General features: G+C 41.5%; 1 protein-coding gene across 1 annotated transcript in view; it reads left to right on the top strand.

Moving 5' to 3' along the window:
- The window catches only part of CPS1 (carbamoyl-phosphate synthase 1), a 95,504-nt gene that overhangs the window by 30,996 nt on the left and 51,994 nt on the right, over window positions 1–12,514 (top strand). The window contains exons 15-21 of the mRNA XM_059476069.1: window positions 339–434; window positions 4,269–4,458; window positions 5,506–5,663; window positions 6,421–6,549; window positions 9,010–9,154; window positions 9,510–9,720; window positions 10,788–10,986. Coding sequence (XP_059332052.1) covers window positions 339–434; window positions 4,269–4,458; window positions 5,506–5,663; window positions 6,421–6,549; window positions 9,010–9,154; window positions 9,510–9,720; window positions 10,788–10,986 — 1,128 coding nt within the window. The remainder of the gene's footprint in view (window positions 1–338; window positions 435–4,268; window positions 4,459–5,505; window positions 5,664–6,420; window positions 6,550–9,009; window positions 9,155–9,509; window positions 9,721–10,787; window positions 10,987–12,514) is intronic.

Raw genomic sequence — 12,514 nt, 5'->3', positions numbered from 1 at the left:
AACGTGAGCTGAATTTCATACAGTTTTGCTGGCTTAGAGGCAGCAGGATTTTGTGGGTAGCCAAAATGAGGCATTGTTGTCTACAAGCACATGATACAATTAACATGTTTATTGTTTGCTCTATCCACGAGCCCCATGTTTCTCTAAATGGATATATATGGGAGAATTCCAGTAGAAATACTCCCAGAAGTAAAATTGGGGTGATTTTGAAAGCAACTTCTTCTCTTTTGAAAATGTATGTTCTGTAATTTAAGACTGTTCAGTGCTGCACAGTCTCTGTTGATTTCAGCATCCACCACACTGGGACTGATTGTTTTCATGCCATTTGCCACTTGCAGGTCTCCAAAGTTCTCATTCTAGGATCTGGGGGTCTGTCCATTGGCCAGGCAGGGGAGTTTGATTACTCTGGATCACAGGCTGTGAAAGCCTTGAAGGTGAGGAGATCCTGTGAAAATACAGAGTTCTGTATGTTTATAACCTCATCTTTCCCTTCTCACAGCCAAACTGATCCTCCAACTCTGTCCAGCTGGGGCAGGGAAGTTGGTGAGGATAAATGACCATAGGGAAAATGAGCAATTTTTGTTGGTGAACTTGCTAGTTGAGTGATGTGAGCTAGCCACTCAGAATTATCGTCCAAAGAGAGATGTTCTTGGGGTTTCCATCACAGTCTTCAAGCAGTTTATGGTGTGTGCCTGTTTGCTCCAGGCCTGTTAAACTGGAAATGGAGGAGGAGGAATATGGTCAGATGTACCTGAGGTGAGAATCTGGAACTTCTATGGTCTGTCAACACACTGCAGGGCAGACAACCAACAGCAGCTGAACAGTTGGCTACTGCCATACAAAAGAACCCCTCATCAAGGCAGGTTTTCTAAACAGTATTTCTTTTAAATGGGATGAATTTTTTAAAGGTCATTTATGTCAAGTTTTTTTTCCAGAACAGGTCCTAGAAAGGTCACTAGGGCAAAAGCTCATGCTAGGAGGTAGTGTAGAAGGACAGAATGTCCTGTGATGGGGTTATTACTGGTATTGTAAGAGTTACCTGGGTTCCAAGTCCATGTCTAACCTCATGTGAAGACAGAAGAGGGAATTTGCACATCCCTGATGTAGTCAGAGCAGAAGTAGCAGCTGCCTTCAGATGGTTGTGAGTGGTTCTGAGGCTGTCCTGATGCCACAAACATTCTATTCCTGTGCTGGCCCTGGAGTGAGGAACAAAAAATCAGTTTTAGTAATGTTAAAAATGTTAAATATAATCTGGGCTGCCCTGGTTCATCCCCATGTTGCAGCACATCTTGTATTGCATGTGTGTTGTTTGTGTACTGTATTGCTGTTGCTAGCTATGGGTTCAAACTGACCACATCATCAAGAGACAAGAACAGGCCAGGAGTGGAGGATCCCAGAGTTGGGGAGTGTCAATGTGACCCATCTAGAAAAGAGATATCTCCTTTATTTTAATGTTTGATGGTTTTTTTTGTAAATTTATTTTTTGGTGGTTTTTTTTTTTTTGTTTGGGATTTTTTTCCCTCATTGGCCTTTAAACTCAGTTGGGGTTGTGGAAGAAAGTGGAGTTTTTTTAGTGATAAACCTCCCCAGCTTGACTCCCCACAGAGCCCTTCCCCTTCCCATGGCCACCCAAGAGCTGCTGTGATCTGTGGGCTGATCCAGAGGCAGAGCTTGCCCTTCCTGACCTTGCCTCTGGCAGAGGCATTCAGGGCTGCATGGGAGAGAGGAGTGGCTGGTCAGCCCCTTTCCTGCCAGGGAAAGCTGCAGAACATGGCTAGGAGAGAATGCACAGTTAACAGGAGACAGGAGAAATTTCTTTTCCCTTAGACTTGTTAATTTAGTTTTAATTTTTGTTATGAATCAGCACTGATTCTTTCTCAGTTCTGATGTTCTGATTCATTCTGCTGTGTGCTGCTGCTCTGGCTTGGCTCTTGGATGCTCATTCATTATAAGAAGGTGCTGATACTGATAGTCAGTCCTGGACAGTTAAATGGGTGCTTCTTTTAAAGACTAAAAAGTCTTGAAGAGCTGGAACTTCCACAGTTAGTAAATTTGTATCTGAAAAAATATTCATCAAAGGCAAGAACTTCCCCTGAAGAGCAAGGCCTAGAAGCATCTGTGGAAAACAGACTGGCTTGTGGTCACCTGGAAAATCTTCTGTTTGTCACATGGAAGATCTTCTGGATAACTTTCTGTGGGGATTGTGCCAACTTAGCTGAATACAGGTAGATATTACACAAAAAGAGAGATGGAGCTCTTCTGGAGTATTAGTAATAAATACATTGCTTTAATTAAGTTGTAACAAGTGTCTCCATCAGGGTGGGTGGCTATGACGCAGAGTTCTGTATGTTTATAAAAAACTAAAAAAGGCAGAAGTTGAAGGAAGGAGCTGCAAGAGGAAAAAGCACATGGATTAAAATCCAGCATCCCAAGAAATTGGGCCCCAGTGATGTGATATCAATGAAATTTATCTCTCAGCACAGAGAGCATTAATTTTCTGATTAATTATCATCACTGCTGGTTGATCTCTAAGATACCTTGTCCCAGATAAGCAGGGAAGAAAGAGCTGAGATGTTCAGATAGTCCAGCTTGTTGAAAAGTGATGAACTTTTCTCTCCCCCATTTGTTTCAACAGAATTATAGCCATGAATTTCTAAATACATTTATTAGAGAAGAATGTTTTGATCTTTGCCCTCACCAGCACCATGAAAACTACCCAGTTAAGGAACATTAGTCTAAATCCAAAATATTTTCCATACAGATTTTATATGTTCTTTCCCTCCCCTGTTCCACACATTTCCAAGGAGAGTGTGCTTCAGTGAAAAAAAAATACAACTTGTCCCAGGGAAAAAAGGTCAGCAGAAATTTACAGCCAGTCTTTAAGGCAGTATTTTCAGTTATCAAAGAAAGGAGAGGAAATGTTATCCAACACCTTAACACTGAGAGCTCTGAGTGAGAATCCCACTGCTCCACGTGAGTTATATTTTTGTTCCCCCAAAGCAGTGAGACAAACAATCACAAATTTTAAACAAACACAGAAAAATTCTGTGCCATTTTCATGTCTATTGTGAAGTGAGGGAAAACAGCACTTTCTGCACTGATCCTAGCAACACTTCCATAGCCTTTTCTCCAGTCTGTTTCATTATGATATTTTAAAAATATTGTCACTGTTCGTCTTTCCTATGGGAATTGTTGTTTTTAATGTTTTAACAATTTCATATATATATTCAAAATTACACTTTGACTTGTAATTTGCATCTATAACTAGCATTTTTTGAAAATGATGTTTGTAGTTTTTCAGCCTTACATGAAGCTGATGGAGATTAGAATGAGCTCCTGTAAAAGTGAGGCCACAGCCTGTGCATTTTTCAGTCCACCTTTGCAACAAAGCAGTAGAACAATTTTCTTTATCCGCATGTCTACTGCGTGTGGTTGACAGTAGACATGTGGGGTTTTTTAAAGCTTGGCCACAATCATCATTTTTAGCAAAACTTGGTTTCCTCATTAGGTGCTGATATTTCAAGAGGGAGGAGGATTGATCTGCCCAGCTCTGAGTCAGAATTTTCTATTAATGAGCAAACTTAGTGCATTTCTGTCTGTAGCTAAAGAGCAGCAAGGCTGTTAGAGCAGGAAACAGAATCATAATAGATAATAAAGTTTATCTCAGTTTCTCAGCTGTGACAGATAGCAGTGTAAAATTTTGGCTAACCTTCATCTTGCATAGAAAGGCAGAGTTTGTCTTTTAATATGTGCAGTATCCAATAAAAAAAGTTAGAGGATGAGATTTTTAAACTGATAATACCAGGACAAGAAGGTATTTCTATGGGAAATAAAAAAAAAAAAAAAATTGTGGTTTTGTTACTATTACTAGTTGGTACAATGATCTGAGAACTTCAAACACCTACTGCTTGGCAAGAAAATATTAGCTTTTGATTAAATTTTTTGCTTTGTCACCTTTAATCTGATTTCCAAAGGCAGACAGACATGAGGATGCTGCAGTTTGTACCTGTCTCTCATATATAACTCCTAAATGTGTTAAACAGTTTCAATCAAGTTTCTGAGTCATGGGAATCTCCATTCCCTCAAGATTCACAGACACAAAAGTAAAGAATTGGCCTTGGCTCAGCCTTCAGATCAGAAGTCTCTTATAGGACACTACATAATTTTGAAATTCTTCTGCTGTTATGAATCCCATCTCTTCCTGCTGGTGCTTCTGTTTACTCTTTCCCCATGTATGCCTATTTTTAACACAGATTTTAATTTTTCAGGAAGAAAATGTGAAAATTGTCCTCATGAATCCCAATATTGCTTCAGTGCAGACCAATGAGACTGGCTTAAAGCAGGCTGATGCTGTCTACTTCCTTCCCATCACTCCTCAGTTTGTCATTGAGGTCATCAAGGCAGAGCATCCTGATGGAATAATCCTGGGCATGGGTGGCCAGACTGCTCTCAACTGTGGTGAGTGTGGTACAGGTGCCTTGGCACTCCATGGAGGCCAAATCATGGTTTTTTTACCAGATAACAAGTACAGTAATAAGGGACAGGACCAGAGGAAATGACCTCCAGTTGCACCAGGGGAGGTTTGGATAGGATATTAGGAGAAATTTCTTCACTGAGGGATGGTCAGGCATTGAAACAGTCTGGAAGTGTTCAAAAGGTTGTGGCATGTGGGGACATGATTTAATGGTGTACATAGTGCTTCTAGGTTGCTGATCTTAGAGGTCTTTTCTAGCCTGGGTGATTCTATGTTTCTACCACATGTCCTGCAGATTTTATTTCTGCAGGCATCCAAACCTCACACATTGGCCAGGCTACTGAGGGACAGAGGCAGAGATTCCAACCATGGAGGTGTAAGTCATTCCTAAGCTGTGAACTCAACATCTAATTGCTGGGTTTGGTACTTGAAAGTCATTCATGTCCTGCTTTTCATCTTAAATCTTAGTAATCATAGTTAGATTTAGGATATTCTGACCACCTTGAGGCAGAGATCAAAAGGAAAAGTTACCTTCATATAACTTCTTGCACCAATATTCATCTGTGCTGCTTTGCTCTGTGGTGCAGGTGGTGGCCAGCTGGTAACTGTAGTATTATCCCAGGTTTCCTAGATTTGAGGATGGAAAATTTCATCTTATGGTTATGAGTTCTGACAAAACGAATACAATTAGTTGTGGAGGAGGCCAGACAAGTTGTCAGCTAATCAGATATCTTTTGAATACTTTCTTTACTCTAAATTTTCTAAATTCTTCCCTGTGAGGGTGGTGAGGTCCTAACACAGGTTGCCCAGAGAAGCTGTGGCTGCTTTTGCATCCCAGGAATTGTCCAAAGCCAGGCTGGATGGAGTCTGGAGCAACATGGGCTAGTGGAAGCTGTCCCTGCCCATGGCAGGGGGGTGGAATGAGATGAGCTTTATGGTTTCTTCCAACTCAAACCATTCTGTCCTTCTTTAATTCTATGATTCTTCATTTGCTATCCATCCTCAGAGCTGTGTCTTGGTTTCCTCTGCAGGAGTGGAACTCTTCAAGCAAGGGGTACTGCAGCAGTATGGTGTGAAGGTCCTGGGGACCTCAGTAGAATCCATCATGGCTACAGAGGATAGAAAGCTTTTTTCTGACAAACTAACTGAGCTAAATGAAAAGATTGCTCCCAGCCTAGCAGTGGAATCGGTAAATCAGTTCAATTTGAAGATGTGATTGCTATTACTGCTGCCCATTTGACTTAGTAAAAATATTTATTGTTTTGTAGAGTGAAAACTCAGTGCAGCTGTGGGTGCTGGAGTGTGTAAGCACTCCTTGATGATTAATCCTGGGGTCACCATGATTTAAAATGAGTGAAAATGCAGTTAAGCACTGCAAAAACCTAACCTAATTTACCAACTGGCAAGAAAAGGAAATTATATTGGGGTGACTCCTGTGCTGCAGCACAAAAGTATGTGACATGCCAGGGATACTTTTCTTAAATCATATACAAGCCATTTAGAGTTAGGATTAGAGGTCCCCAAAATCAACATGATTGAAATCTTGAGGATGGAAGTATGAAAGCATAAAATTGGGTTTGATGGAAAGGTGTGTTCAAATTTGGAGGAAACCAAACAGGTCTTAAACTGGGATGTCTTTAGGAGGGGTTATTTCATGCTGGAGTCTCTGAAGACAGATCATGTAAGGACATTGTCCATGGAGGTCAGCAAGGAAGTCCACAAAACAGCTAAGGGCAGAAATCACCTCCTTGAGTGCATGTTCCACTTTTCTGCTATTTGGCAGAAAAGGGCAATATTATAAAGTGAACTTCTATTATTTTAATTTTATCTTCAGACAGTTGAGTGTCTTAGTGATGGGATTTCCAGTTAACCTTGTAACCAGAGTTGAAGACTTTATTTATCTGAATTGCTATCTATTTCTGAAATGTATTCCCCTCTCCTTTAAGGTTGAAGATGCTCTGAAGGCAGCTGAGAAAATTTGCTACCCTGTCATGATACGTTCTGCCTATGCCCTTGGTGGGCTGGGGTCTGGAATTTGTCCTGATAAGGAAAGTTTGCTGGACCTTGGTACAAAGGTATGTCTGGAACTGCCAAATTGGGGAATATCTGAACATCTGATTTTCTTAAATACTATTCTAATGTCATAGATACTGGGATTGTACATACTTTACATTTCATCTTATCTGTAAAATATTGTCCTGGTTAGTAACTGCCCTCTTTTAATCATTCCTGCTGACAGATAAGGAAAATGGCTCAATGACAGATCTTTTAAATTCATGACAAGACATAATTTGAGCAAGTTTTTCAGCAGTTTTGGTCTGGAAGGAAATACCTTGGTCTAGATTCACCTACTTCCAAGAGTAAATGATTATGAACAGTGTTAAGGAAGTGGAAACATTTGAAATGCTGAGTGATAACGTGGTCTTAGGGACAGAAGGCTGGGAGGCTTGGCGCTCTTCTGTGTTTTTGTCAAAAGATGGTAATTCTCCTAGGTCAAAAGCTCATTTAGCAGGATGACACTTCATAATTTGACAACTACCAGCTGTCTCTGGTTATGAAGACAGCTCTTTTTCTATAGAAAATCCAGGATTGTTTAAACATTGCTGGGAAAAGTAAACAGATAATTGGGGAAAACAAATCCAAAGATTTTTTTCCTTGTCAAAAATGCGGAATTTCAGGAAATAAAACTCTCTATCCCTATGGGTCTCTTGAATTCTTGGGTTTGTCTTTCCCTGGTTTGCTGAGCCTCTTAATCTTTCACTGATCTCTAGAAAGAAATACTGCAGATGTCACTGGGAGCTGTATGTACGAATGACTTCTTTGTGTTCCCCACCTCTGCTGTCATGCAAACAGACCCTGGGTCTGGTGTGCTCAGTGCTGAACAAACACTGCTTGGGTAGGGCCAGCTCTGGGGGACTCAGGGAGCAGGACTGGCACAATTTGGGGAGGCAGGAGGGGCAGGAATTCCATCTTACAGATCCATGGTGAGGTTGGAAACATGCCACTTACTCAGGCTCTCTTGTGGGCTGTGTTTAGAGGAAGCAGAAATTCACCCATAAACCCTGGGAGTTCAGCTGTCTGACAGGTTTATATCAAAACTTTTTTCAGCAGGAAAACCTGATTTTGATCACCACATTGTTGTTTATTTTATTTTTTTTTCTTTAAAGCCTGCTGCTTACCAGCACCCTCAGATTCCTGTCTGCAGGGCTTTTCCCAGTTGCTACTTCTGCCAGGTGGTGCTTCATTCTAAGTTTGAAGTCTGGCATTTCTACTTGTTAAATGTCATCCCATTAATCATGGCTTAATGCTAAAATTGATCTGGATCTCTCTGCAAGGCCTCCTGTCCCTCAGAGAGTTTACACCACCTCCCAGTTCAGTATTGATATTTCAAAATTTACAGTGAAAAGCAATTTGGGTCTTGTTGAATTAACTCAAATTTGGATGCTCATTTCCAGCCCAGCAGTTATGATTTGTAGTAATTCAGTGAAGTGGATTTTCAGGCACTGGACTGAACTGTTTATAACTCAGATAACTGAACACTGGGTGTTTGATAGCACAGCTAGTTCAGCTAACCTGGCCTTGAGGTTGTGTCTCCTGAGTCTGCTCATGGAGTGGGAGAAGGATACAGGAGCACCCAGGGCTGGTTTGCAGGAGTGGTTGGGTGTTCCTGCTGCATCCCCACCAGGTCAGTGCCTGCTTAAGCCAGTGTGAAGTGCCATTCCTATAACCTTTTTTCCTTTTTTATGTGTGATTTTGGCAACTGAGCTAAGGGCAGGGTTTAAGTAACAGCTTGAGTTAATGACAGATGGGAGCAGACTGAAGAGCCAATTCATGGGCAGCATGATAACAAGAAGCTTTGCTAAAGGACGGATTGATAATGTGCCCATCACTTTCTGGGGCTTTAAGCAAGTATTGATTAATGTTTTCTATCTGCTAATATTAAAGCCATGTATTCACTAGATTATACTCATTTACCAACAAACTGTATTTTTCTTTTTTGCCTTATGTGCTGAGGAATACTTTCAAGATTAGTTTAAGAATAAATCATGGCCCTTGCCTCTGGTTAGTATGCCAATGACAAGCAGCATTATTAATGCTATTAATTACATACTGTTTGCTGGCACCTACACTCCCATCACTCAGTCATTTTGCTTTTTGCAGTGCTCTCCTATTGAAGTCCTTGGGGCTACCCACATAAAAGTGTGTCTGTTGCATGATTGAAGCCTTAAATATTCTTATATTCCTATTTGTTATTTATATACTTGCCCAACCCTTTTCCCCCATCATATTGCATACATGTTTTCAAATGTGCCTTTCAAATAACAGTAAAGCAATTTTTAAGAGAGAGAAATAGAAAGTGCTTGTTATCAATGTTATGAACTTATTTTCATCTTTTATTTGGTCTGGGATGTCTGGAGATAAGTCTTAAATGTGCAATATGGTCTAATAAGGGGTTTGGTGCAGGTTTTTGGGGGGGTGTTGTGTGTTTTTTTGGGTGTTTATTTTGGTGTTTATTTTTCCTAACCTCTTCTGAGGCATTTGCAATGACTAACCAAATTCTGGTGGAAAAGTCAGTTGTTGGCTGGAAGGAGATAGAGTATGAAGTTGTGAGAGATGCTGCTGATAACTGCATTGCTGTCTGCAACATGGAAAACGTTGATGCTATGGGAGTCCACACAGGTAGGCTTGGGCAAGGGCTGGCTCAGAGACTTTTTATGTGCAGAGCTGTTCTGCCTGGTGTTATTGAGAGAGCTTTGGGACACATAAAGTGGGCTAGGAAAATACTGCTCAGGTCCTGAATACGGCCAGATAGGGTGTGAAACAGATTAAACCTACACCTGTGATTGTGTTTTACATAAGATTTCTCAGCTTGTCCCCAACCCTGGGCTTCTGACTATCAGTAGTTTTCATCAGCTGTGCATGCACAAGTTGTAATCTCTGGTAATGTCATTACTGGTAGTGGGTTAGCAGCGACAGTGACTTGTGTGGCCACAATTTCTTCTCATTTTCTTTCTCTGCTGCCTTGTACAAACAGGAGATTCTGTTGTGGTGGCTCCAAGCCAGACCCTCAGTAATGAGGAATTTCAGATGCTAAGGGATCGTGCCATCAAAGTTGTCCGACATTTGGGCATTGTGGGGGAGTGTAACATCCAGTTTGCTCTGCATCCAACTTCCCTGGAGTACTACATCATTGAAGTTAATGCCAGACTCTCCAGAAGTTCAGCTTTGGCCTCCAAGGCAACAGGGTAAGGTATTTTAAAAAAACCAGAATGTTCCAGAACAAACAAATGAATAAACAGAAAAATTGAGGGTAGCAGAACAGAAAGACAGAAGGAGGGATTTGGATCAATGTATTATTTAAATAAGTAGGTAACAGCTACAAGCAAAAAGAGCTGCAGCATCTGCCTTCCATGTAGTTAAAACATGGAGTTGTAGCTACATTTTCATCAAGGAAGACTGAAGTTGGCTGTTAGAGGGAACTCTGGAGCAGTCAGGTCAGTGAGGTACAGATTTCTGCATGGGAAGCTTCTAAGAACAGCTCTTGTCAGCATCTGTTAGGTCTGACCCTTGGAGAGCTGGTCCTGCTGGGAGATGGAGGGTGGGGTTAGTGAGCCCTCCAGGTCATTCCAGCCCTGCTGATGCTGTTACTACAAATGGAGAAGCTCCCAGGAGAAACGTGTGTGGGAGCCTAATCCTTGCAAAGCACATCCACTGCATCCATATGTTGGCTGCAAATCATCTCTGGGACCCAGAGGACAGAGTTATTAATGAGCTGTCTGTCAGATTGATGCAAATGGCATTGCTAGCTGCCTTTGTTTTGTTGGCTAATCATAAACTAATCAAGATAAGGATGGTCAAAGCAGGCTGTTTAAAAATTGGCTTCTTAATTGCACTTTGCAGATGCTGTTGAGAGGCACAAATTAATCTCTAATTTGCAGTTCTCAACAACTCTTATGGTTATTGAAGACCCATAGCAGGCTGGAGATAAGCCATGTTGTTGGACAGTGGGCGTTTGATTGTTTTCTTTCTCGATGACAGACTTGCAGCTAAACATCTGTTAGGGTGGGCTCACAGTGGATGTGACAGCTACTGAAAGGGGAGCCATGGGGGATAAAAAAGCAAGTCCCAGATCTGGTGAGGTAGCTCTGCAATGTGTTGAGGTAGGAGGCTGGGTGGGTACTGCAGTGCTTGAGCACAGGAGCCTTCCCTTGTGTTGAGGAGGGACGATCACCTCACATCTGGATCCACCCCTGGGATTTGCCAATGCAAAGTTCTTTCCGCTCTACTGTTCTCTGCTTCTCCTCTCTGACAGGTATCCATTAGCATTCATTGCTGCCAAAATTGCCTTGGGGATTCCCTTGCCAGAAATCAAGAATGTGGTGACAGGAAAAACCTCTGCTTGCTGTGAACCCAGCCTGGATTACGTTGTGACCAAGATACCCCGCTGGGACCTGGACCGTTTCCAGCACACCTCCAACCGCATCGGGAGCTCCATGAAGAGTGTGGGAGAGGCAAGTGCCACACTCACCTTCCATTCCACCACTTGGGGAAACCATTGCTCTTCCTTGGAAACCCTCAGAGCGTCTGTCTTCAAAGACCTCATGAATTGGAGGATATATATTAAGCTCAAATTACTTTTATCCAGTACTATAATTATGGAAATTAGTTAGGACTGTATAATGTTGGCTATCAAAATATGGTTTGACTCCTAAAGGAAGAGATCACTATGGATTACTTGGGGTTGACTTCATTCCTGACACTTACTCCAGGGTTCTCAGAGTTGTTTTTTTAGTTTGAGGTTCTGTAGTGATGGTTAATTACAGTACAATTTCAGGACTAGTAGTGTGTTAAGATTTTCAGTGGTGCCCATGAGCCACAGCTTTCAGTTCTTCCTGAATTATTTGTCCTCTGTGTTAAAACCAGATGCCAGATCTCAGCCTTGAAATCCAAATGCAAATTGTCATCTTGCTCTCAAGTTTTGAATTCTGATGTAAGAGACTTCATCTCTAAAAGATTTTAAGATGTCTGGACAGTAACAGTATTTTCAGACCATGTTTTAAGAAGGGGGAAATAAGACAAAATCATTAAATTACCCACTTAATTAGTTAATTACATATCAGCTACCAAAGCAAAACAATTATTTGTGTATTTTTTCAGTTGTCTTTTCAAATAGTTATTTTATTAAATTATTTTGACATGCAAGGTGCTCCTAATATCATTGTTGTTGTTGAACAAGAAGCCTTCATCAGAACTGGAAAGATTAATTAGAATTTGATCTTCCATTGGCAGGTTTGGCTTCTAATGGTAGTGAGGTGGGTTTTTTGTTTTCAGTGAGATGATGCTTCCTGATATTACCCCTCTCTGCTTAGAGATTTGGGGACTGTTTTGTAGAACTGGATTTCCTAAATGCAGTTGCACCATCAACTGTGCAACTTCCTGGCCATACACATTTGCAGAAGATGTTGAGTCCTTACAGTGTTCATTTGTCATAGAAATGCCTGTATCTGTGTCCTTTTCCAGGCAGGACAGACACACAGGGAGAGTGAATGCTCTAACAGGGCAGGTGAGCAGAAGCAGGGATGGAGAAGCCCAAGGGATGCAGTTTGCAGCTGGTGGGGGAACTGAGCAAGAATGTTAATCTGCAGGACCCGTGGGCAGGAGATGGAGTCTTTGAAGCACAGAGTTTCTTGCCACTGTGTCTCTATTAGTATGGAGCAGTCATCTCCCCAGGCCTGAACTTGAAGGCAGATTGCAGCACCTACTGCATTTTTATTAATTGAACAGTCTGGCCTGGCCTTTTCTGAGCTCTGTTGTGCTGGGCAGTGGGCCTGGAGCTGTGAGAAAAGAGAGAAAGCAATGTTATTTTTTCTTTTGACATTTTTCAGCATTGTGTTTGAGACGATTTTTATGCTGTTAAGGTCTCACTACACTGGGAAATAAAAATGTAAAAGTTTGAGAAAGAGCTCTGTTACCTCACAGATATCTAGACATAAAGGCTTGTTTTCTTATTAGATATGTTGTCAAGACTGAAGGAGGGAA

The sequence above is a fragment of the Ammospiza nelsoni genome, chromosome 7 (assembly GCF_027579445.1).
Source record: "Ammospiza nelsoni isolate bAmmNel1 chromosome 7, bAmmNel1.pri, whole genome shotgun sequence".
In the NCBI taxonomy this organism is placed as follows: Eukaryota; Metazoa; Chordata; class Aves; order Passeriformes; family Passerellidae; genus Ammospiza; species Ammospiza nelsoni.
This window is presented reverse-complemented; position numbering and strand designations above follow the sequence as displayed.